The sequence below is a fragment of the Cydia pomonella genome, chromosome 24 (genome assembly GCF_033807575.1).
Source record: "Cydia pomonella isolate Wapato2018A chromosome 24, ilCydPomo1, whole genome shotgun sequence".
Lineage (NCBI taxonomy): Eukaryota > Metazoa > Arthropoda > Insecta > Lepidoptera > Tortricidae > Cydia > Cydia pomonella.
The window spans coordinates 909,284-931,369 of NC_084726.1; the positions used below are offsets into that span (position 1 = coordinate 909,284).

The window sequence follows — 22,086 nt, forward strand, 5'->3', positions numbered from 1 at the left end:
CGAAAGAAAGTACATCTGAGTTCCTGACCAGACACCAACTTCTTCGAGAAATTGGGGAATATACAAATAAAAGGTCCCGACGAATTGAAAAACTCCTTTTTGAAGTCGGTTAAAAATAGCCATTGTTTAAACTAAATGTACGAGAGAGGTGTCAAATGGCCACTAAACCTATATACACTTAGGTGCGAAACTGTACCAATAGTAGCATCTCAGTAGAATGTGGAGAAGTTGATGTCGATCAAGGAAAGGGGCACATGATTAATAAATAAAGTACTCCTTAATATTTACTATAAATCGGCCTAACATATGATGTACTTGGCATTTACGGTCATTTTATAATTTAGAATCGAAAAGTAGAAAAAAACACATTTCATTTTTTCCAATATTTCTATGGAAACTACAAATAGGGGACCATACATAATTAAGATATTCAGCCTCTATAAAGTCATAATGAAATTCTTTTAATGGGGCATATTTTTAAGGAGTACTTTAAGGAGTGCCCACTTTTCCACATTCTGCTAAGATGCTACTATTGGGAGTTTTGCATGTAAGTAAGTAACATTCTGGGAAAGACGAAGGATTAGGAAAGGAATGGGACTCACGATCTTTAACGTCATCTCTTTCTTTAGCTTCGTTTTTGTCTTTAGAGCTTTTGCCAGTTTTCTGTTCGTCTTGTTTCTTGTTCTGTTCGCGCCGGGCGTTATGTGATTTGACTAGATACAGGCCTAGAATATCAAGGTATAATCGCTTTGAGCTACGGAGACTATAGGAAGAAGTAGCCCTAGAATATGTTAAACTATTTAAAAGCAACGAAACCTTTGTGGTGTCTGCTATACTATCCTTATTACAGCGGATTTCCGCTTAAAAATGTCGTCTGTTACAGTTACATCGAAAATACTGTATTTTTTAAATAAACTAATGAAATATTAACGTTAATGACTCCTCGCAGCGCGTAGCAGTAAAAATTATTTTAAATTTATTTTACAACAAGCTTTATTACGCCTTTTTCTTGAACATACTGAGTTGCCGCAGCGCTAGACAGATATATCCAGCAATTTCCAGAAGCAGTGGTCCAGGGGGCGCTATTAAGTCGTTTTGTCCAAGCGGCTGATTTAATAGTTTCACGTATCTTTGTCCTAGGTGATAGACTCATGCATGGTTAATGATTATAGGTAATTTTTTCCCCTCATGGGCCACCAAATTACCGAAAAGCGAACACATTTGTATTGGACCATCAATGTCAATACGATCAGAGGATAATGGCCATCCCATCTACCTACCAACGTCTTCCTGAGCGGCCGCAGCGCTGGGCAGGTATATGGCATTGAACACCTTGCCAGAAGCCGTGGTCCAGAGGGCGCTGGTGAGCCGCTTCTCCCAGGCGGCGGCCGGGACGGCGGACAGCTCGGCGGACTGGTCGAGCAGCTCGGCGCGAGCGCGCTCGAACAGCTCGTCGCGGTCCAGCTCGCGTTGTCTGGAATAAATAAGCTTAGTCATTTTAAAGACTACAGGATAGTCAATCTGGACATTACGACGTGCCGATAGATCCAAAGTATATGCCCGTTCGGGCTCAGACCGTAATTTCATAGTGCATTGTGATTGGTTTCCCAAGAGATGGCGATTTTAACGGTTTATCTCTATCGTTGTGTCGACGACTTTGAAGTAGTGAAACCTTGGTATTCTTCCAGTCTGTCTCCAAGTTAAAAACATCAACGTGCTGTTATATAAAAACCCTGACCATTCGCTAGGAACAGTCAGCCATGGCTAGACGGGCTAGAGACAGGTAGCGGATTGTCACTTGGGATGGAGTGACCAGGTTTCATAAGATCTTACCTAGGAAAGGTATTCTTCCACTCCGTCTCAAGGTTGAACCTCATGGCCTTGAAAGCATCAGCCTGCTGCTCCACAGAAGCGCGGACCATTCGCCAGAAACAGTCTGCCACGGCTAGGGACAGGTTGCGGGTTGTCACTTGGGATGGGGTAACCAGACCGTCTCTGAAATAGAATAGATTGTTATTTCCAATTTTTGTGAATGTGTTATTATATACCATCATAAAACTTTACTATTTCTATATGGACTTCTAAACATTTAGTTAAAAATAAGCATAGCCTCGATTTAAGGATAAAAAAAAAACAACGAATTGCACTCCGGGAGTGCCAGCAGAAGTGAAAACTTGAATATTCGTTGTGCATTTTTGATATTTTGGAATGGTTAGGGAATAATTTTGCACGAATTGCTTTAATTATCAGTATAAAAGCACTATCATTTATGTAGTAAAATACAATATTCATTTATTACGCTATCGTACAGAAACATGACAATTTTTATTACATTAAAATGTAACACTTCAGAACTATTACAATTATTTAACATTTGTTTTGCGATCAGGTTACGTGTCCGTCCTGCGAATTTTCAGTCTGTCGAATCTGTCGGTCACGTGACCTGTCGCGAGTTTAACATTTTATGCCCATTACACAAAGTGCACAGTGCCGCTTAAGAAGTTTTCACTTCAAAAATGGCTCCTAATTTAATGAATGTATTTAAAATGTATGATTCTGATTCAGAATGAGGTGTCAATCGCTTTGTTTTTAAGACACAGGCCAAACTTTCAACCGACTTGGTCTGATAAAAGCCGAGCAGGTGGTTTTTACCAGAAAAACTGTGGGGAGGTAAAAAAAATAACGTTTTCCTTGTCACTTTGATTTTTACTTACTTGAAGAGCTTGGAAGACCGGAAAAATCTCTCCTCATATTCTCGGATGCTCTGAATGGAGTCATCTTTTCGACTGCGACCCGTCACCACGGCATAGTAGCCGAGAGCCTTCATTGGGAACAACTTGCCTTCCAGTATACGACGAATCTTGAAAAAGAAAGGCATTGATATACAATAAGCACACCATTTCCCATACCTTACTCAGTGTTGTGTTCCTACCGGTGAGTAAGGTTGCCAGAGCTCAACGAGGGTGCGGAGTGGTAGGGTCGGCAACGCGCATGTAACTCCTATAGTGTATGCTACACCTTACACCTACAGCGTACTACTATATAAGCTATCACATATGTTATTTTAGTCACAATAAATGTATACTCAAGACCAAGTAGTTCTCCTTTAACGCCCCACATCACATCCTCTGGAGTTGCAGGCGCCTATACGCTGGCTGTATGCTTGTTTGCCACCGACGTAGTATAAAAAAATGCAATAAGCAGAAACACTAAGAACAGGTAATGCTCTTCGAATTCTTCCTCGTTTCCTCATGACTAAGGGTCGTGACCAGATGAGGTTATTGTTTTGTGCACCAAGGCTCTCCATTCTCTTTTTCAATTCGAAAATTTATTTCAGAAAATAGTTCCATATATAATTACATTCAAAATAAAATAACTAAAATAAAAATATAAATTAAGATTAAAATTAAATATGTTAGGAGCAATGGGTAATTCTTAAGAAACTATGTTACTAAATAAATTGGTAAAATTAATTAATAAAAAGAAAAAAATTACAATCTCATATTATCATAAATCCATTCAAAATTTAAGTTTATTTTACCATTTTTCTATGGAGCTGGGGCCCATTTCTCGAACGGTATTACACTAATATTATTAGTCCACGAACTGTCAAGTTGTATGGGTTACCATGGCAACACACTAATAATATTAGTCTAATATCGTTCGAGAAATAGGCCCCTGAATCCATCGGCGCAGTATCGGGGAGTCCTCTCGGCCAGCGTTCTTTACAATGTTTACCTGTACAATCCAACGGGTTCGTGGATGTCCATGTGTACATCGCCGGAGAGAAAATTGAGAATCTCACCCTGTTCGGATTAGCGAGGTTTTCCTCAGCCAGATCGACTTTAGTCAGGACGAAGATGGTCCTCTTGCCCGACGGGTCGCAGGACGAGACTAGGTCGGTCACGTTGCTTCGCTCGGCGTCTACCGACCCATCCTGAAAATATCATACAATAACATTCGTTTGTCTTTATCTGTCATTTTGACTTATGTATTTGTAAGAAAGGGATAATAATACATTACGATACAAGTGCGAAAAATAGGAAATTCGAAACGAGTGGCGATAAATTAAAACACGACCGAAGGGAGTGTTTTAAATCGACACGAGTTGCGAATTACCTATTCGCACATGTATCGTACAACGTTTTACAGTACATATGGCCCTTTAAATGTTCGACACAGTAACGTAATATGCTACTTCTCGCACTAGTGCTATAAAGTAGCCCCATATGTACTGTAAAACATAATTTAACTAACCGCCGCCGCCGGCCGCCGGAGTCGCGGGGTGACTTTATAGTACAGATGGGCAAGTTGCGGAAAGTTTCCAAAACATAGGAAAAGTTCTCGGAAATTTCTTGAAAATTTCACAGAAATATAAGAAATTTCCATTAAATGTTTCGGAAACTTTCAATCCCCATACAAAATAATAAGAAGTTTCCGAAACTTTCCAACGTCGAAAATTTCGCAATTTTGGAAAGTTTTCTTCAGCACATCAGTACTTTATAGTGTAGCTGTCGGAATTTAAGATTTTTTTATTTACCTGTATATTTGTTTTAGTAAAATGTTAATTTATTTGACATTGTTAATTATTTTGTTTATTTTTAAAGTGGTATTGTATGTTAATGTAGCTTAATAGTTAAGAATAATTTATTTTGTGAAACAATATTAATTCCTATAGACATTCATAAATTATTTAATTATAAAAAAAAACTAAATCAGGTCCGTAACATAGTATGAATAACAGAGTATAGGTTAACAGACGCTGATATACCATTTTTTATTCACTATAAAAACTTTATTGTCATTTCATAATAACCACTTCTTTTACCATCTAGCTCCTGATTAAAACCCATTTAGTAGACTAAATTAAATGTAATATTACCTGTATACACAATATGATAGCGTTTGGGTACACTAGATTATGTGTAATATTACCTGTATACACAATATGATAGCGTTTGGGTACACTAGATTATGTGTAATATTACCTGTATACACAATATGATAGCGTTTGGGTTCTCCATGTACTGTTTGCTCATTTGTTTGATAGCGTCCCTCGTATCTGAAGCCATATCTACTGTTTGCGTCTGGAAAAAAAAATGGTATAATTTCAGAACAACATTATGTATTTAGAAAACAAATCGCCGATGACAGGAAATTACTATACACGGTGTATCACGAGGAACCTGAAATATTTTAACTATGCATTTCTGATGCCAAAAGAAGGAAAAAATATCATATTAGTTACGGTCAATTTCTCCAAAAAAAAATTGTTTTTTTTTTTTTATGTATTTCTATATAAACATCAAATGTTATAAGTAAACCTGTCACATAAAATGATTTTTTACTTTTTTAACACGCTTTTATTAGGTCGACCTGTATGTAACTATGTAATGGAATCTAAGGTAACTAATTTAATCATCCTTCCAAGGATCGTAGCGTCATGTAGTTGTGATGACAATACAATAATATGGTACTGTCGAACTGATCTGATGATGGAGCCGGAAGATATGAACTGGATCTTCATGATGGAACATCGTATCATAGCTGTGTTTGGATTTGTTAGAAAAGTCTTGTAATGAACTTTGACCACGATGAGGTTTCAAGGTCTGATGATGAAGCCGGAAGATAGGCACTGGCATTCCATGATGGAATACCGTATCATAGTCGTGTTTCCGCTTGTGAGAAAGGTCACGTAATGGACTTTGAACACGATCAGGTTTCACTTATAATAGCGTGTTTTTGTAGTGTTTTTTTAAACTATGTAATTATTATTTTGTAAAACCTAGTTTTTGCAAAGTGTTATTTGTCACTTTTTTACATCTATTAATGAGGATACCCCAAGCTGATCCAGCAGCGTCCATCGCTAATGGTGAGGCCACACAAGTAAGACAAGCTGTTCCAGCGACAGTGCGTCAAGCTAACAACCCGGCCTGTCTGCAACCCAGTTCACCTGGGGAGCAGACGACCGACCCAAACTCCTTCCAGGACTGGCAGGTAGTGGACCGTAGGTCCAAGAAGCGACCCACTGGTGGGAAGCCTCGCCCTGCCGGGCCTGGGACATCTTCATCTTCCAACCCACCCCCCCCTGTTAAATGTCAAGGTGTGGTGGCTAAGAAGAAGAAGAAAAACAAGAACCAGAGGCGTGCGGCTCGACTAGCACGAGAGCAGCAGCAGCTGGGCAGCACACAAAACCCTGCAACCGGGGAGGGGGCCCAGGCTTCCCAAAAGCCGGCACCCAAACCGGGGTCGAACAAGCAGGATGCTGCTGGCAGACCTCCGCCGAAGGGGAAAGGTTCCACCCTACTCCCTAAGGCTGGTACGTCGGCCAGTAGCCCTACTGATTCGACCGCAGCTCCACCCAAACGACGGCCCGGCAAGCTCGCACGAGCCGCTGCTAAAAGGACGAGAGACGAGTCCTTCTCCCCGCAAGGAGAAAACAAAAAGCAGCGACTAGCGAGCCCCAGCCAACCAACCGGGTCGTATGCACAAGCGGCGGCGTCTGACCTGACGATCGTCATTACTGACGCGAAGTCGGGAAAGATCTCTGCTGAACACTCCAACGCCGTTCTCCGCGGGTTGCACCAAGCAATCGTGGAGGAGGCAAGGAAACACATCGTGGGAGCCAGGCCACCTAAATTCAAGGGCAAGCCTGTCTTCGCTGAGGGGCAGCTGAGGGTCTTCGCAGAAGACGAATACTCGGCCGCCTGGTCTCAGCGGTGCGTCCAGGCCCTAACCTTACCAAATATCTCCCTGACGGCAACTCGCCAGTCGAAGATGGCAAGGAGAGTTAGGTGCGGGCTCCTAATACCTAATATAGACAACTCGTCCTGGGAAGACGTCCGTCAGGCAGCTGATGGACTAAAGTACCAGAATGAATGGGCCAAGGTCGGTACCTGGTCCATCATTGAGATACTGCGGCAAGACCAGGGGTGGTTTGTCGCTTTCACAATATCCGAAGACCTCGTCCCCGCCTTTATGGAGAGGGGCAGATCCCTGAACTGTGGGGTGGGCAATGTCTACCTCAAGTTCAGGGGTCCCGGAGGCAAATACGTGGACCAGCCTCCCACCCTGCAGGGTTCCACCCTAAGGGTAACGGGTGCACAGGTCCCGAGCCAACAAGCCGCGGGCACCCCCGAGCAGAGCAAGTCTGCCTCCGGGGAGGAAGTTGCCCCCCCGTTGCTACCCGGGCCGGCGATACCCGAACTCTCGGAGGATGAACTCCTTGGCATTGGTGAGGGACCAGCCGAGGCATCATCCGAGGGCGTGGACTTGTCGGCCTGGATAGAGTCGGGGCTGGCCGACATGTTGAAGGAGGGAGGGGAGATGCAGGATGGCGCCCCTACCACCGACAACATGGACACAGACTAGTGTCCTACAAGCAAACCTCCAGCACAGCGTGGCCGCTACGGCCCAACTGAGGCGCTGTCTGGTAGGTTTGCCAACGGCCGTTGCCCTCCTGCAACAACCCTGGACGGGCAACGGACTCATACGTGGGCTCTCCGACACCAAAGGTAAGCTCTATTACTCCACGGAACACGCCGTCCCTAGGGCATGTATCCTAACTACTAACAATATTACTGCACAACCGCTTACTGAATTCTGTTCCAGAGATCTGTGTGCGATTAAACTACAAGTTCCGTTGCCAACAGGCTGTTGCGACCTAGTCCTTGCCTCGGCGTACATGCCTGGAGAGGACGAACCGCCGCCTGCGGAACTACAACGACTGGTCAGCCACTGCGAGGGAGCAGGCCTCGCGATAATCATCGGGGCCGACTCCAACGCACACCACCCACTGTGGGGAATGGAGACCAGTAACAACAGAGGTAAGACACTTGTTGAATATCTTGTGACTACTAATCTAAACATCCTAAATGTAGGCGCCGAACCAACATTTGTTAACAAACGATGCAGGACGATTATAGACCTGACTCTGGCGTCGGAGGAGATCAGTGAACTTGTTATGGGATGGCACGTCTCTCAGGAGGCCTCCTGCTCAGACCATAGATGGATTCGCTTTAATCTACTAGCATCTAGTGACACACCAATCGCCCGAAGGAACCCTAGGAAAACGGACCGAACCACTTTTAAGAAAACACTAGGTGAAAGCCTCGAGCTGCTTCCTCCGAGGGTTGACCTTCGGGAACCGATTCAAATAGAACAGCAGGTAAACAACTTAACTGATGCCCTAGTGAACAGCTACCACAAGGCGTGCCCCTTAAACCCACCGTCAAGGACGGCCATAATGGGTCACCAGTGGTGGGGTCCAGAACTGGAGAGACTCCGGCGGAAAACCAGGAGACTCTTCAACAGGGCCATGAACACAACGGCCGAAGTGGACTGGGATAAGTACTATGAAGCCAAGGCTAAGTACAAAAAAAGGCTGCGGTATTGGAGATCCCTATCATGGAGGAACTTCTGCAGCAGCATCGAAACACTAGACCACGCCAACCGGGTAAGGAAAACCTTAGCGCACAAGCCCACATCACAACTGGGCTCACTGCGGAAACCCGACGGCACATACACATCCTCCCCTGCAGAGACCCAGCGCCTCCTCCTGGAAACCCATTTTCCGGGATGCGTAAGTCTCGCCGATGAAGGCCAGCAGGACGAGGAATACAGCACAACAGACAACAACTGGCAAATGGCGCACAGGATCGTCACCGCCGAGAAACTCAGGTGGGCCATAGACAGCTTCCATCCCTACAAGGCGGCTGGTCCGGATGGGATCTTCCCTGCTCTCCTACAGTGGGGTCTAGGACTCATCCAGGAAATCCTGACCGACATCATGGCAGCCTGCCTAGCCTGGGGGTACGTGCCCAGGAGATGGAGGGAAGTGAACGTGATTTTCATACCAAAACCAGGTAAGAATGACTACACAGCTGCCAAATCCTTCAGGCCCATCAGTCTCACATCATTCCTACTGAAAACACTGGAAAAACTGTGTGACAGAGATCTGAGGGATCGAACGCTGAAGAACATACCGATGCACAACAACCAGCACGCGTACAGCTCAGGTAAATCCACAGAGTCGGCTCTACACATGGTTGTAAGCCGCATTGAGAGAGCCATCCATGACAAGGAACTGTGCCTCGGCACTTTCATTGACATCGAGGGCGCTTTTGACAAGACCCACTTTACCAGTATAGGGAACGCCTTGGATAGCCACGGTGCGGAACCCGGACTAACAAAGTGGATCATGAACATGCTAAACAAAAGGACTATAAGGTATGCAGGTCAACCGCAGGCCGTAGCGGCGGTGCGAGGATGCCCCCAAGGGGGAGTCCTGTCACCTCTGTTGTGGAACCTAGTCGTTAACAACCTTATAACTAAACTGAACGAGGAACACTTCTACACAATAGGCTACGCCGACGATCTGGCAATTTTAATATCAGGTAAATTTGCCAGTACAGTATGCGACCTCACCCAGTCAGCTCTCCGGATTGTAGAACGCTGGTGTAGAGAATTTGACCTATCAGTAAACCCCACAAAAACAGAAATGGTAATGTTCACCAATAAAAGGGCGCTTGGCAACTTTACCAGACCAACACTTTTCCAAACTGAGCTACAGCTGTCCGATGAAGTTAAGTACTTAGGACTAACTCTCGACAATAAACTCAATTGGAACAACCACATCAACAAACGGATAGACAAGGCGGGAGTTGTCTTCTGGCAGTGCAGAAGGATGATTGGTAAGAGGTGGGGACTCAACCCGAAAATTACCCTCTGGCTCTATAAGACGATAATCCGCCCCTTACTCTGTTACGGTGCTCTGGTTTGGTGGCCAAGAACAAACCTAGGCAACGTACGAGACAAACTACAAAGACTTCAAAGGCTCGCATGCGCGGCCACCACTGGTTGCACGAGGTCTACCCCGACTGCAGCCATGGAGGTCATGCTAAACCTTCCACCGCTGCACCTACACATACAGCAAGAGGCCAGTCTCTCAGCGGTAAGGTTGCGAACCCTCAAGATATGGTCTAACATCACAGGAGCTCTTCACACAAAATGCCTGGATAAGGTGTATGACGAATTTCCAGTGCTTAGGTCAGGCACGGACCGGATTCATAAACAAGCTATCTTCGATAAAAGGTACAAAATACAGTTATATGAGGACGACAATCATGAAGGACTCAATCCCCGGGAGCTGAGAATCTTCACTGATGGGTCCAAAACAGACAGCGGATCGGGCTCTGGAACCTTCTCAGAAGACCTGAACATGTCAATCACCACTCCGCTAGGAGCCCATAACTCGGTATTCCAAGCTGAGTGCATGGGCATCATAAACGCGGCGGCTGCCATCACTGCAAGGAAGGTAGTAGGATCCTCCATCCGCATACTCTCCGACAGTAGAGCAGTCTTAATGGCTCTAAATAGCCATATAGTTACATCCAAACTTATACACGAATGCCACGAACGACTAATGGAGGTAAGTCATAATAACAAGATCACCCTACAATGGATCAAGGGACACAGTGGATCCCGAGGTAACGATGCTGCGGACGAGCTCGCCAGGCAAGGATCGTATGCGGGGGCGATTGGTCCGGAACCGATTCTTCCGATACCATTTAGCAAGGTACGCTCAATGCTGCTGGCACGTACAGGGAAACTACACACAGAACACTGGCTGAACCAGACTGGATGCAGACAGGCAAAAGAAGCCATGCCTGGCATCAACGGAAAACTCACAAGGGCGCTCCTGCAACTAGGGAAGGTCCGACTGAGTATGGTAACCAGTGTCATAACAGGTCATGGACTATTTAACAAACATCTTTTCACAACAGGTGTCACAGACAGTCCCCTGTGCCGAGGTTGCATGGAGACAGAAGAAACAGCCTCTCACGTGGTGCTGGAATGCAGCGGAGTGACTCTATACAGGGCTAAACATCTCGGATCTCCGAGAGACCTCCCCGAGGTCCTACTCAACATCAAAGGTTTGATAGGATTCCTCGAGGAGCTGGGCTGGCAGGACTAGCCCACCCCCAACATATCACGCAAAATAGGCGCAAGTCGTCGAGTTGCGGAAAAATCGCCCGAATACAATACAATACAATACAATGAGGATACTCATTAGGTAATAGATGTTTTTTTTTTTAATAGTGTAAGTTTCATATGACGTCACTCGATATAACGATTCATTCCATATAACTTCGACAAATATAGCCAATACTTGGTTGACTTAGTGTTCATTTCTTTCTATATAACAAAATCTCTCTATAGCGTCAAAAAACATCCGGTCCCTTGTGTCGCTATATTTGCACTGTACATCCCATATTAGCAACATCACTATTAAAAAGGCCTTTAGCACTAAGTAACAATAAAAATATGTTTTTTTTTTTCATTGGCATTCTTCTTCTTCTTCAACCTAAGCCTTTTCCCATTATCTGGGGTCGGCTCTCCTTGTCCTCTTTCTCCACACAGGACGATTTGTTGAAGTTCCGGCGTCCATATTTGTATTTTTCAGGTCATTCTGGACCGTTGTCAGCCAAGTAGCAGGACGTCTTCCACGGCCTCGTTTCGTCGTTGGTAGATCCAATGCTACTCGTACCATGTGATCTGAAGACCGTCTGAGCACGTGGCCGTACCAGCGTAATCGCTTTTCCTTCAGCTTTTCTTCAATAGGAGCGATTTTAAAACTGCCTCTCACGTATTCGTTACGGATCCTATCTTTCCGGGTGGCTCCAGCTGACCAGCGAAGTATGCGCATCTCTGTTGTATGTAGTTTTTGAACGTGTTGTTTTGTTGATGCCCAGCATTCGGTTCCATAAAGTAAGGCGGGTCGTACTGCGGTTTTATATAATTTACCCTTTATTTTTAAAGGCATTCTTTTATCACACATAACACCGGTCAACTGTCTCCACTTCATCCAGCCTACTGTGGTTTTATGGGTTACGTCTCTATCAATTTTACCATCGTTGCTGATTATCGACCCTAAGTATTTAAATTCTTTCACTGCAGACAGTGGGACATCATTTATGTAGAGCTTGATTGAGTTGGGATCTGTTGTACCGTCAAACAAACATGACATGTTCTGTTTTCTTGCGACTTACTCTCAAACCATTTTCCTCTAATGATTTAGTCCAAAGGTCTAGTTGATTTTGGAGGTCTTCGACACTATCTGATATTAGGGCGACGTCATCAGCATACAAGATGTTCCATGGCACTGGTTTTTGGTGAGCCCTTGTTAGGTAATCTATGGTGACGTTAAATAATAAAGGGCTTAATATTGACCCTTGATGCACTCCGTTGCTTATTTCAAACTTCTCACAAGTTCCATTTTTTTCATTGGCATTAACTCTGAAACTAGGCGATTTCCAGAAAAGTTTATAGAACATTTTGGGCATTCAAATATGATCAGGAATACACTATTAAAATCTTTCGGGTTCCTCGTGAAACATCGTGTATAACTGTTAAATTTTGTCAAACTATATCTATTTTAATTTTTTTAGTAACTTACTGAAATAACCCCCGGCAGATCGACCAGCACCATGCGCTGGATGCCGGGCCCCTTCACGGACATGGCGATCACCTCCGCCGACACCGTGCGCCCGCCGCGCACGCTGTTGCGCATCCGCAGCTCCACTTCTCTGATCACAAATAAGTAACGATCATGTGATTGATGCGCAGAATGCGAATAAATAAAATAGGGTTCCGTACGTAACACTATCATTTTTAAAGACCTATCCATAGATACCCCACACGTATGGGTTTGATGAAAAAATATATTTTGAGTTTCAGTTCTAAGTATGGGGAACCCCCAAAATTTATTGTTTTTTTTTTCTACAGCGTGTATTTTTGATATTAACACATAATCAAAGGGCAGTTAGTTTAGGTTGTAATGAGCACACATTCATAGGTTTTATAAAAAATTGACGACTTTTATTTTTTCATACAAAATAATTCAGCAAGCAATGTATCACTACTTTGTTTAAACTCAAAACGTCTCATTAATGACGCGGCGGCGTCACAAGTGTCACAACTGTCAAAAGTGATCATGATGTACGATATATTGCCGCTCGAAAAAAATTCAAAAATTAATTGTGCTCTGGTAGTGAAGACTAAACTAAAAAAATCTTTCAGAATTGTTTTATAGCACTAAAACCTACGTCTAGTTTAGCTTTGAGGTTATATCAAAAATACATACTGTATATTTGTGTAAAAAAATCTTAATGCGGTTCATAGAATACATCTACTTACCAAGTTTGAACAGTATAGCTCTTATAGTTTCGGAAAAAAGTGGCTGTGACATAATCGGACAGACAGACGGACATGACGAATCTATAAGGGTTCCGTTTTTTGCCATTTGGCTACGGAACCCTAAAAATGGACAAAATTTATCGCATTATAATTGAAAATTGGTTGAAAAGAGCTTAGTAAAAAGAACATAATCAATGTCTATTAGGTCGTTCAAGATGTTTCCAGAAAGAAAATTATTCCGACAGCAGCGACAGCCTACGGTGGTTCAGTGGTGTTTTTGATGAACCCATTGAAATATACACACAACATTTCAGCAAATCAAATTTGTCTATATATTGATAGCGGCGCCACCTACCGGGTCCAATTCAAACCATCCATGTATAATAAAACTTTTTCCAGAATGTGACAAACACTTTTCTGAAATCCGCATCAACATCGGTTCAGCCGAGCGAGATAATCGCGGACAAACATACATACAGACATACGGATGAGAACCTCATTTTTTTAAGCCGATTAAAAATAACAGCGTTTAACTTTTAGGACATAAACGCTATGTAAGCAAATTCATGTTTTGGTGATTCTATGTTAATCTCAAAATGCCATACAATTGAAAATTACAAGTACCATATATTCTGCCTCCGTCATAGTTAAAGCTACACTAGCTTTCAAGTTCTTTCGAAAAATTATAATTTTCTATTTCTAAGATTCAAAATCTAAATGAGCTAAAAAAACCCACACAATATAAAAGGTTCCAACCATCAGGAACTTAAAAAAAGTCTGTAATTCTGTGGTTTATGTATCTATGGATTTGGTATACATACTAGACATTTTTATAGCGTGTTTATCTTGATTGTACTTACTTTCTGAGATCCGCAAGATCTGACTCCTTGTTGAGGTCGAACTCGCGCGCCGAGTCCCTGAACTGGGCGACGTGGTACGGTCCTTCCGACAGGGTCACCTTCACTGGGGCTCTGTGACAAAGCAAGGGCCATTCATAAAAGCCTATAAAAAAATGTTATTTACGATAAAGCTATTGGAATGTGGACATGGCTAAGACAAATTTTTAATGGAAATTGTGGCCAAAAATGACCGAAGAGTGGTTACGAAGAGATGATGCTTTTTAACGCATGGTGTAAAACTATTTCGACAAGCTAAACATCCGTATTATGTAGTCTAAAACGCATTTGTATCCTAAAATGATGCTCAATTGCTCAAATTTGTCCACCGGATCTGTGTTTTAGTACAAAAGCTGGAATTTCAGTATCTGGAATATAAAATCAGAGCAAAATGTAGTAGGCACTATATCTGTTAGTTAGATGATTGTGATACTTAAGGTTATTAGCCACTAATCGTATTAAGTGTTTTTTTATAAGCTTGCGTTACTTCAAAATAGATGTGGACCCCGGTGTGTCCTTAGACTACGTCCAAAAGAGAGGTATGGGCACTAAACTAAATGTCATCTCGCTTTGTGTGGTAGGGCACAGCACAGCGGATGTCATTCTAGATCTAGAGCAGAGCCCAACTGGGGAAGTACCTCCGCCTTACAGAAAACCGCAGCCAAATAACACTAGACCGACACATAGTATTATGTTCTTTCCGGTGAGTAAAGTTGCCAGAGCTCAACGAGGGTGCAAAGTGTTAAGGTAGGCAACGCGCATGTAGCACCTCAGGAGTTGCAGGTGTCCATAGGCTATAGAGCTTACCATCAGGCGGGCCGTATGCTTGTTTGCCACCGACGTAGTATAAAAAAATGTTTTTCAGGTCAAATCAACATTGTTTAACTCTTCTAATAACAGAATTCAGTTGATTGAGTCATGTTCATACCTCGTGCACATCTCGCCCGCTCCCCGGGGGAATATCCTGGCCTGCGCGATCATCTCCAGCACGGAGGTCTTGCCGGCGGACTGGTCGCCCACCACCACGACGCGCGGCAGGCGGTCCGTCTCGCCCGCGTCCCAGCCCGACAGCTCGTCCAGCACGGCCGAGTACATGTCGATGAGAGACCGCTGGAAATTACGTTTGCTACTTGACACATGTTGAATATTATAACAAAATTTAGCTAAATGGATAGAAAATGAGCCATCCTAATGGATGACTCAATGTCTATTCAAATTCCACTTTTTTTATAATTAAAAAAAGTGGAATTTGAATAGACATTGAAATTATAAAAATATTTTTTTTTTCTTTCAAAACGAAAACTGAAAATTGTACCATTCGATTCCTTACATTTTATTAAAAAATGAATTGTATGCCAACTATATACATAAACGCAATATTTCAGGGTCAAAATATATATATAATATATATATCCATACATTTAGGGCAGACTTACGTAAAGTGACGTCACATTACATGATTACAATATCATTTTGTTAGAGACGTTTCAATCGTCGAGTGCGAGCGTCAGACTTTAACACTCATTTCTGACCTTTGTGTTGCTTAAATGCCATGAATATTATATAGACATTTGATCCTCAGGAAAATCAAGATCGATTGACATTATTTACAAAAAAAAAACCGGACAAGTGCGAGTCGGACTCGCCGACCAAGGGTTCCGTACTTTTAGTACTTTTTAGTATTTGTTATTACAGCGGCAACAGAAACACATCATCTGTGAACATTTCAACTGTCTAGCTATCACGGTTCATGAGATACAGCCTGGTGAAAGACGGACGGACGGACGGACGGACAGCGGAGTCTTAGTTATAGGGTCCCGTTTTAACCTTTGGGTACGGAACCCTAAAAACTGTCAAGTAGCCAATAGTCCACCGTTGTCCTGTACAAACTCGAATTTTCTGAAGATTTGCAGGTACAAGAGTTTCTTTTCGGTGACTAATGGTCAAAAATATGCACAGAAAAATAATCGCCTGCTTTAAACACCGAAAAAAGTCGCAATACAGGAAATAAAATGCGTCCGTGCGGGCCAGCCCGTGGAATACTCCTTTAACTTCTATAAATCTGGACAACAATCAACGTTGAAAATGCCAAACCAGTTCATAACTTGGGGACTTTTGGGAGTCCTACACTCCTACTACATTAAGTTTGCACCCAGTTGGAAGTGACAATGCATATAGGGACCGTGCGCGTTGGAGGGTCTGCCATCTTGTGGCCTGAATCGGAACCATCAACATGCACATTTACACGTCACCTGCTTTCTTGTGCATAGTAGGTTCTGCCATCTTGTGGGCTACATCGGAACAATAAACATCACATTTACGCCTCGCGCCAAAAATCTGACGGCTCCTGTGCTGCCTCCTACAGTTCATGCACGCTCACTATATCGTGGCCAGATATTAGGATTCATAAAATGATCGGTTGGCCACAGCATGAAAAAGTCAAACATAATCATAATATATCATGAAATGATCATATTCTATGTTCAAAAGCGCCATACTAAACAGCAGTTGGCATGAAATTTAGCATGGTTCGACAATAATTATCTAGTAGCATATCTCACCTTGATCTTCCTTGCGGGAGGCTGCCTGCCCTGTCTCAGCAGCATATTCTGTTGTCTCAGCTCTCTATTCTCTTGTTCAAGTCTCTGGAGCTCGCGTTGGTAGCGAGCTTGGAGCGCAAGGACTTCCTCCTGAAGGGCATGTACGCGTTTTTCTAGAAAAATTAAAAATAACATTCATTTTATTTTTACATTTCACAGAAAATTACTAAACTACAGACATTCCAGACAGACAGGTCCTTTTTGAACGAATGTAATGTAACTGAATATTACTTTGGGGCTTTCAATTTCGAGAGGTGTAATAATGAACTAAATTACTAACATAAATAATTAGAAAAGAGACTTCCAAAGAACTGGTGGAACTTCTAAAGGTGCTGTCAGTTTCCGTTTATTAGACATACATGATTCGCTGTTATATGATATTATAATTTTGACGTCTATCTATGTTTAAATACCATCTAATACTAATGGTTGCGCATAAGAGCGAACGTGCTAAAGTGGGGAACATAGAACTACGAGACTACAGCATGAAGTCTACTATCTCCATAAGAACTATCGTCGGATCGGCTACCACCCGTCGCCACCGGAGCAGGCTTGCTCTGCAGATTGTTCACAATCTTCGGGGCTGTTTCTGTTTTTTTTTTTTCGGTGTAACTCCAGAGGAGTTACATGCGCGTTGCCGACCCTAACACCCCCCCCCCCCCCTCGTTGAGCTCTGGCAACCTTACTCACCGGCAGGAACACAACACTATGAGTAGGGTCAAGTGTTATTTGGCTGCGGTTTTCTGTAAGGTGGAGGTACTTCCCCAGTTGGGCGCTGCTCTAGATCTGGAATGACATCTGCTGTGCTGTGCCCTACCACACAAGGCGAGATGATATTCACATTGCCCATACCTCTCTGTTAAAAAGTGAGAAACAAGACAATTCTACAGCATAAAGTCTTACCATAAGTACGATCGTCGCTGGCTCGGCTGCTACCACCCGTCGCCGCCGGAGCAGGCTTGCTCTGCAGATTGTTCACAATCTTCGGGGCTGTTTCTGTTGACAAGATTCCAACATTAATGAAACACAACTAAACTTGACCAATCGTTTAAATTAAAAGTCTATCCATATAGAATAAATTAAAATATCTGTTATTAAATTCGCTTCGCCGATGACATCGTTATCTTTGCCCCTTCCACCGCAGAAGTTCAGGTAATGCTCCAAGATCTGAGCCACGCAAGCCTTCAAGTTAAACTTCAAATGAATCGAGCCAAGACTCAAGTGATAACCAACAGCAAGAAACTTGGGGTCGCGGTAGACGGGCAGAATATACACTATGTTATGCTATGGAGTTAGTATCTTACAGCAACAGGCAAGACAAAGAAGTCGAGCGCCGTGTCAAAACGACGAGTTACTGGTCCATGAAAGAGCTGATGAAGGGTAGCTTTCCACTGTCACTGCAGCGAAAACTCGTCGAAATGTGTATTTTGCCCGACCCCACCTCAAACATGGTCACTCACTAAAGTCAGAAGTCCGAGTCAACGGGCCATTGAGGGCAGCATTTAAGGTGTTAAGAGGACCTATTGTATCCGGAACACAACAATGCGCTCAAAATCCCGCATTGCTGACGTTGGCGAGAAGACTGCTAGGCTCAAATGGAACTAGACCGGCCATATCTACCGCGTGCATTTACGTGGGCTAGTGTAGCTACCAAGTGAAAGCCAGAAAATGGGCGCGGACGCAACAGGCCCGGACGGAGATGGCGGCACGACCTAGAAACTTTCCTCTACAACTGGCTAGAAGAGACACTAGATCGGCTTTGCCCAGCAGTGGGATACCAGAATAGGCTAGGAAAAAAAACATTAAATTGCATTGCACCTCAGTCAAGGAGAACTTAATAAGGAATTGGGCTTGACAACCATGGAGTAGCGAAGGCAACACGGTGACTTAATAGAAACATACAAACTACTTACAGAACACTACAATGTACCTGCATTGAGTGATATTTTCACTCGGAAAATGTGTGACAGACTGAGACATTCTCTGAAGCTGACACGGACGCAGCGTAGTGCTATTGTGGAGCAGTTTGGCCGAATCCGTAATCAGTACACCCTCAGTGAACTCTTTAAAAATAGACTCGACAACATTTTATAAATGGACAAAACACAAGTGCAGGACATTGATGTGCACGTATAAGCTAGAGTCTGTTAGGAAAGAGAAGAGTCCTGGAATGTATTGGACCCCATACATTCCACGACTCTCCTCTTTCCGTACAGATAAGCTGCCAGTGCATTCATAAATAAATAAATAATAATACTTACCGATGTTATGCCAGTTACTTTCCGATGAGACCATCCATAGACATTTAGTTATTAAGTGGGCCATTCTGAAAGATTAACCACTTACCAAAGTTGTTCTGGTTGTTGACAGCGGCAGCAGCCACAGCATCTTCATACCGTTGAGCCAACCACTCTTTGAGTTCAGCAGCCCGCGCCAGCCCGGCGTCGCGGAGCCGCGGATCTGCGACAAGCATCAGGGGCTCACCTACCGGCAAACAACTAGCTTGGACACAAGCGGTGACATGATGTGTTGGTCAATACTAATGAAGTTGGCCAATAAGTACTTAACAGATAGAGCCAGCATAGGTTATACCTGTCAGACCTAAAAATAGAGTCTAATTCTTGTTTTTTGTGGTGTTTCATGACATGGATGCTAGGTTCTTTAAGCCAAACCTTAAAGAACAAAACTAGAGACAGGTAAAGCCTATACTGGCGCCATCTATACAAACATTTGACAGTTGCCAACCCCATTTACAGATAGAAAGGGATAACGTGATGAATAGGGAATAGGACTGCTAGTTAAAATCAGTTAAATAATTGTATCTATGTGCACCTCACTACATGGACCCCAGTTTTTGAAATAAATGTCAAAATGTTAACATATTATGATTATTCATTTCATAAAATTGGGATATATGTCGAAATTACGCAGTTAAAAGTAGTTAGTGTTTAGCAGTGTCGGCCGAACGTTAATTAGAATAGAAAATACAGAAAATTAACCATTACAAATTTGAACCGTGAGCTGTAACCATACATTATGGTTTACGGTTCAATTTGTAATTATGATCCATTTATTTTCGTGGTAAAACTTAAATTACATACAGAAGTATATATATATATATTACAAAAAATTGGTTAATTTTTGATACTTTCAATACTAATTCACTTTCGGCCAACATTGGTGTTTAACTCTTTGCAAAGTTTGAAAGGTTTTTTAGGGTTAAAATCATAAAACAAACTGTAGGAATTACAACACTTAACCTAACTACCATAGCTTAGCTTAAGTTAATAAATCTAGCAGAATATTAAAAGAGAATCGGATAAGTAAGAATTTCCTCACCAATATTGAGGTTGTCCCCAATCTTCTCCTTAGCATTGAGGAGGGTTGTGGTGAACTGGTTCCATTGCTTCTCGTCAGGGAGCAGCTCATTCAGCCACCCCATGTCGGGGAGCCCATCCTTCCATTCTATGTATTTCTGTAAGCAAGAGAAATGTATGTCACTTTTGGTGTATTCATAACAAAAACAACCTAGCATTCCCTAGAAGCATGTCTTCCAAAAAGCCTTTAACATAGACATTCTTTACCATAAGTCTTTACTATCTGTATCTTGTTTTTAAGTACCGTGTCTTTCTTTATTTTGTCATGGAAAGTTTGCAATAAAGTTTCTTAATCCCAATTATGTTGACATTTAGTGTCTGTAAGGAAATATGTTTATGTCCATAACAATTTAGACTTTGAAGCCCTAATTTAGTAAACTCTTTGATCTAGCAGACAAAATTTATAGATTAACTAATTAATTGTACAGATAGCACATGAAAATGGTACATGCAATATGATTGCAGTAAACATGTTTATGACCTATAAAACTTTAGCTACCTTGTTTAGCGTCATGCCTCCACCCACGGCGCCTCCTAGCACCAGATATCTGATCTTCAGGAGTCCTCTAACCGCCCGGGCCACCAGCATCCCATACTTTCTCTTCTGAACATGACTGGTGTCTACAGGCTTCCGGAGAAGCAAGCTGCGCCCAGTCCACACCGAGAACGCGACGGCTCGCTTGTCCACGCATGACCATACTGGAGACTTCGTAAATGACGATCTGAAAATTAAGATTTTTTTTGTTAAATACTTTGTAAAAATAACTTCAAGGTGACGGGTAATAGAACAGGTTAGAGGTTACCTTATGCGATTGTGCAGTATTCTCGACATAGTTTACGTAATTCTGTTGTATAGCTTAAACATAAATATGTTTTTAAAGGGCGATTCTTATTTCATAACCTCCAACTCCGGTGCTTGTAAAAAAAAATAATCACGTAACAATCAAAAACACTTCAGCGGTATATATATTCAATTACATCTGGTAAATACTACACAATCAGCTTGTAAATCATTATTAAATTACTTCATATTTTGAAAATCTGACAATTTGCGGACTTCAAAAGACCACTTCGATTTCATTTTGGATTTTGCGTTCTGTTGTTGCTTGAGCGCAAAAAGTTTGACAGTTACGAACTTATAAGATTTCTTTTCTTTTACTTAGTAACTCTTGCGGTGTTCATACATGGTTCATACAAAAGATATAATATAATAAAAACATAAATAAAAATGTTATATCACCTTTATACAGAAAAGCTGAAATAAAGTTACACTGTTATAGTAAATGTCTGTTTCATGATTATTTTTTTAAGCCCAGTAACACTGCGTTTCGTCTAGACAAACGTCAAAAATGGACTGAAATTTTCTGCAGTGTTCACAGTAATTTACGTAAAAAATAAGCCTCTATAAAAAGGAATTAGTCATTTATTAGTAGGAAACAAGTGATAAAAAGACAGTTTTTGTGTCCAGTGCGAAAGAAACAGTGACGAGTGTTGTAATGTCCTTGTTTTTCTGATGCGAGACACATCGATATTTTGATTTCTGTGAGTATATCCTTGGTTTTCGTCGAGTGAGCGTATTTTTGAGTGGAGCGGGGTTTTTTGTGTTAATTAGCGTTGCAGAGAGTGATGCCCGATGATATCACGGCCGGTTCCTTGAACCCTGGTGGGGCATGATGTAATTTTATGACTTCGAGACAACACATAGGGTTTCCTTCGATTGGTGTGTGTTATTTTTAGCCTTGTAGTACTACGCGCATGTCGGCGTCTGTTTGTTTGTGCGTTTTAATATTCTGTTTACAGTGTGGTCCTTTCATGTCAATGTTTGTGGAGTAAACTGCCATTGAAATGGGCATGCTATGAGGGCTTTTTGTGGAGCCATGTTTATACGAACTGGAAGCTAGTTTCTGATATAAAGACATGGTTTTCATGTTTGTTTAATGATAAAAATGGTTCCCAGTATTCCTTATCAGTTGCATGCTGTCTTATAAATAGCAGCCAATATCTGATATAACAAAT

At 42.4% G+C, this 22,086-nt stretch overlaps 1 protein-coding gene across 3 annotated transcripts in view; it reads right to left on the bottom strand.

Moving 5' to 3' along the window:
* LOC133531224 (dynamin-like 120 kDa protein, mitochondrial) overlaps positions 1-21,180 on the bottom strand; it is a 38,168-nt gene extending 16,988 nt beyond the window's left edge. For 2 of the 3 annotated variants that reach the window (XR_009801505.1, XM_061869369.1), the window contains exons 1-14: positions 20,874-21,180; positions 20,570-20,792; positions 20,033-20,168; positions 19,040-19,177; positions 17,597-17,689; positions 16,655-16,806; positions 15,022-15,203; positions 14,058-14,168; positions 12,458-12,587; positions 4,989-5,087; positions 3,806-3,937; positions 2,715-2,860; positions 1,834-1,995; positions 1,281-1,474 (exon numbers count right to left, since the gene is read on the bottom strand). Coding sequence is in view for 2 of the 3 variants with exons in the window: in XM_061869369.1 (XP_061725353.1) it covers positions 1,281-1,474; positions 1,834-1,995; positions 2,715-2,860; positions 3,806-3,937; positions 4,989-5,087; positions 12,458-12,587; positions 14,058-14,168; positions 15,022-15,203; positions 16,655-16,806; positions 17,597-17,689; positions 19,040-19,177; positions 20,033-20,168; positions 20,570-20,792; positions 20,874-20,902 (1,927 nt within the window). In the remaining variant the exon portion in view is untranslated. The remainder of the gene's footprint in view (positions 1-1,280; positions 1,475-1,833; positions 1,996-2,714; positions 2,861-3,805; positions 3,938-4,988; positions 5,088-12,457; positions 12,588-14,057; positions 14,169-15,021; positions 15,204-16,654; positions 16,807-17,596; positions 17,690-19,039; positions 19,178-20,032; positions 20,169-20,569; positions 20,793-20,873) is intronic. The other variant, XM_061869370.1, reaches the window with a different exon arrangement.
* Between the last annotated feature and the right edge of the window lie 906 nt (positions 21,181-22,086).